Raw genomic sequence first — 5,000 nt, 5'->3', positions numbered from 1 at the left:
TGCCAAATCAGATTGGAGCCTGGTGTAGCCACCTGGTTCACCAGTCCTCAGTCAAATCGTCCAACCCATGCTAGCATGGAAAGTGGATGTTAAACGACGACGATGATGATGATGATGTGTATATATATATACATATATATATATATATATATATATATATATATATATATATATATATATATATATATGTGTGTGTGTGTGTGTGTGTGTGTGTGTGTGTGTGTGCGTGTGTAAACGTTTACATACATGTAAACATCTGATGGTAAAACTTTGGTGAAAAATTTGATTGGAGGAGGTGGGTGAAGGTGGCCATAGTAAATAGTATGTGGGCAGAGGTAATGGCAGTGGTGGTGGTGGTGGTGGTGGCAGGTGGAGAAGGTGTAATGGTAGTGATGTTGTTGTTTAGTCTCAAGGTCTGACTGACTCAGCCGACCTCTGATCAAGACCATTCCAACCATGACATCTTGCCTTTCAGTGAATTTAGAACTAGAATTTAGAACATGTCCCTTTTTTTCCTGAAAATGGCAGGCTGAGAACTGAGGGAATTTTTGTTGTTATTTCTAGCATGTTGAAACACCATTTAATTGGTTTGAGGTGATAATGTTATAAGATGTGATGACAGTTAGTATGGTTAAGGTGGTGGTGGTGGTGGTGGTGGTGGTGGTGGTGGTGGTGGTGGCATTGGAGGGTCAGGGTTATTAGATATCATGATGATGATGATGGTAAGGACAACTTCAGTGGATACCCTTTCCTTTGTGACCACATCCTGCCATAATAATATGTCCCCCCCACCACCGCCACCACTGCCATCTGCCACATCACATCCCCAGCAATAACAGTCAAATCTCCCTCACATTCAACCCCGCTATCTTAAATAAGGAGAGAAACACGTTGAATTATGTACTCCGAGATACACTATTTTAATGCAAGGAAAAAATTAAAAGTGGATGGCCAAGGTTGGAATGCTTTTGATTATAGGTCAACAGCATGGAAGACGAACTGGATCCAACAACACGTTTCCACATCACTACATCTCACTCCATTAACACCACCACCACCACCCTACTAAGGTCTGTACGCACAGCTTAAGCACAATACTATTCCACACTCTCTCCCTCCCCCCGCGCTTACCAAACAGTTGCTGCCACTCAGCAAGTGACTGCACTTCTTCAAACTTCTGTTGTCTGCCACGAGCTGAAGCAGCAGACATGCAAAAGAATTCTCCCTTGATGAACGAATCCAATCTCCTCCCCTTCCTCCCCCTCCTCCTTGCGTTGCCATTAATAGCACAACCGCAGCCTCCTCCTCCTCCTCCTCCTCGTTGGCACTACCTACGCCTGCACCACACCTGTGCAACTTCCCTGCCATACTCGCTTCACTCATGGATGCTATCGCTGCGCTTGAGTCGGTTCGCATCGCTACCAACAGCGAACAGAACAACAAGAACACCAACAAGGAAACCAGCGACCACACCACCGCCACCGCCACCGCCGCCTCTTCCACTGACGACGACAACAACAGCAACAATAACACAACCAATACCAGTAACAATAACTGTAACATTAACAACAATAACAACAACAACAACAGCAATGGTGCCACGGCCATTGTCAGCAACAACAACAATACCAACGAGAACTGTTCCCCCACCACCACCATCACCACCACCAGTACAAGCATCACAAGCACCACCACCCCCACCACCACCACCACCACCAGCAGCAGCACAGCAAACAACAACAAAAGTAACAATATTAACTCCACGACCCCTTACAAAAACAACGGTGCCCCCACCACAACCGCCAACACCACCAGCACCACCAGCAACAACATCGGTGCAGCGTGCAGGAGAGACAGCTGTGATGCGAATGCGCTGACAAAAGACATCTCTGCAGAACATGCTTTGATGACAACTCAACAGGAGGAGGAGGAGGAGGAGACTTTCTGTGATGCCGGTGATGTGTGTGATGATGATGATGATGATGATGATGGTGGTGGTGGTGACGGTGGGGGTGGCGGTGATGATGAGGGTGGTGATGATGATGGTGATGGTGATGATGGTAGTAAAGGTGGTGGTGGCGAGGATGAATGTCATGATGATTATAACTGTGATGGTAACGAAGATGATGATGATGATGATGATGACGACTTTGGGGATGCTGATGTCTTTAGTTATGATGTTGATAATGATGAAGACAATGATGATGTTGATAATGATGGTGGGGCTACTGATGATGATTTTTATGAGGAAGAAGAGGATGATGACGAGGAGGAGGATGATGACGAGGAGGATGATGAGGAGGAGGAGGAGGATGACGAGGATGACGAGGAGGAAGAGGAAGATGATGAGGATGATGATGATGATGACGATGATGATGATGATGATGATGAGGACAATGATGGAAATATACCATACAGGTATGTATGGATTTATATACACACATTTGTACACAGTCACATATACACATGGAAGCATACACATACATACATACACAGACACACACATATATATCTGTGTGTGTGTGTGTGTGTGTGTGTGTGTATGTAAAAGTATATATTTATAGTATATATGTACACACACACACACATACAAGCACAGAGATATAAAACAGAGTGGGGAAAATGGCCCTTGAATCCCAAGAAGAGTAATATAGTGTTTTATTGTGGCTGACTTCACAAACTGTTAGTCAGAGTTTCAGGTAATTGATCATCAGATAATTTGGGCATATTTAGAATAAGATTGCTTGTGAAGTCTGGCTTTTTTTTTTCTTTTCTAATCATTCACCACAAAATGGACCTCAGAAATCTACAAGTTTTTTCCCATTCTCTCATTGTTTATTTTCTCTTATTCTTTTCTGTCAAAGGGTTTAGCCACAAAACATAAAAGATCTTTCCATTTTTTCCGAGCGTCAAACAAATACACTTGCTTGTTCTTCACACACCTATCTTCCGTCTTTTGGTTTTCTATAAATTTCAGCTACCTACATACATACACACACACACACACATATATAAAATTTTTAAATAACCTTTAAAATCCATGTTACTTTTTTTGATTTTTATATATATATATATATATATATATATATATATGTATATATATATATATATATATATATATATATATATATATATATATATATATATATATATATATATATATATATTTATATATATATATATATATATATATATATATATATATATATATATATACACACACACACATACATACATACATACACATGCAATCGCGTGCACACACACACACACACACCAACGTATAACGTGCATTACTGTAAACAGTTAAAAACATTTCGACAAGACGTGAACACAATGTGTATTGAGTTTGCACACTCACATGCCCACCTATACATACAGAAATACTCATATATATATATATATATATATATATATATATATATATATATATATATCCACATGAATAAGTGTTTGTGTGTATGTGAGAGAGTTTCTTTTTATGTCAAAAACAATTTTACATTCAACTGAATACATTGCACTCAATACTTTTTGTAGAGTGCAAATTATATTTTTACAAGAAAAATGGGGACTGTGGCCTTCAAAGCTTCAGCCTCTTAGTTTTAGATAGACTCACACACACACACACATATATATATATATATATATGAATATCTATATCTATATCTGTGTGTCTATCTATCTATATCTGTGTGTCTATCTATCTATCTAGCTATCCGTGTGTGTGTGTATGTGTGCATATATACACATATATATATATTTGTATGTGTGTAGAGAGAGACACAGCTATACACAAACACACATGTATATATAAGCCATCATCATCGTCATCCTCATTTTCCACATGTTTTCCATGCTGGCATAGGTAGGATGGTTTGACTGGAACTGGCAGAGTCAGAAGACTGAGGTCACCAAGCAACTTGCTGGACAAGACCCTTCAACTGGACGGAGAGAGCAGTATTGAGGAACAGAAAAAAATGTCTTGCATTAGGAGAGAGACATGGCTACCTAGCATGGAGAGAGAGAGAGAGAGAGAGAGGTGTGACAAAGAGGGCAGGGGTCATACCCCTAAGTTACAGGGTGGTGTATATAGGGGAGTGGACCAGGGATTGGAGAGGGTGGACAGGTGGGGGAGTTCACAAGATTTTGTAATGAGATTGGGAAATAGAGGTTGGCAGGGGAAGGGAAGGGATTTAACAGGGGGCATACGGTGGGCAGGTAGGTTGGTTGATACATAAGGGAGAATATACACATGTGTGTGTGTGTGTGTGTGAGATAACTAAAAGCAAAAGAAGTGAAGGGAGGATAGTAGGGGACAAGGTGATGGAAGAGTTTCCGAATGGACAAGGAGGTAACTGGTAGTGCTAAGAAAGGGGACAGTAGTAATATACTGCTCTCGAATGATTACAGCTCCCGAGTAGTGCTGTAGACAGAGGAGTGATGGAAGGCTGGATATTAGGGTAATGAGAGGGGAGGGGGGAATGATTGATGGTGGGGGGCAGAAGGGTTCCAAGCATAAATTGGATGCTTTTAGGACAGCATTTTTGTTGGGATGGGCTGATTTTCATATTCATTTCTTATAAAATTCTTGATTCACTGCACGGAAATCAGTAAAAGGATTGTACTCATTGGATATTTTCATGTTTGATAGGCACAATATCCACTGCTTTTATAAGTTCTATGGATATAGTAGATATAATTCTGATATAGACAACACTTTTATAAATATACACAATTCCTATATTATTTACAACACTAATTTTGGTATCTACAACATTGCCATGATATATACAATACACTAGTATATTATATACAACATTGTTATAGTAGATTCAACACTATTAATCTCACATGCTGTTAATTCAGCTGTAAACCGAAAGAAATAACAGTGTATAGAAGCAGAATAAATGCTGCTGTTTAATACTTTAATATCATTACAGTTTTGTGTGTTTGTCTCTGGTAACTGATTCAATTTGAAGAGACATTCTCTCTTCCATGTG

The 5,000-nt window shown here is 39.9% G+C and overlaps 1 protein-coding gene across 2 annotated transcripts in view; it reads left to right on the top strand.

Annotated features, from left to right (window-relative positions):
- The first annotated feature begins 1,351 nt into the window (after nucleotides 1–1,351).
- The window catches only part of LOC106878006 (uncharacterized), a 170,855-nt gene continuing 167,206 nt past the window's right edge, over nucleotides 1,352–5,000 (top strand). For both annotated transcript variants that reach the window (XM_089362853.1, XM_052972897.2), the window contains exon 1: nucleotides 1,352–2,418. In XM_089362853.1, coding sequence (XP_089218979.1) covers nucleotides 1,382–2,418 — 1,037 coding nt within the window. In that variant the 5' untranslated portion in view covers nucleotides 1,352–1,381. The remainder of the gene's footprint in view (nucleotides 2,419–5,000) is intronic.

The sequence above is a fragment of the Octopus bimaculoides genome, chromosome 14 (assembly GCF_046866305.1).
Source record: "Octopus bimaculoides isolate indiv1 chromosome 14, ASM4686630v1, whole genome shotgun sequence".
Classification (NCBI taxonomy): domain Eukaryota; kingdom Metazoa; phylum Mollusca; class Cephalopoda; order Octopoda; family Octopodidae; genus Octopus; species Octopus bimaculoides.
Note: the sequence above shows the minus strand (reverse complement) of the source record. Positions and strands in the feature narration are given on the sequence as shown.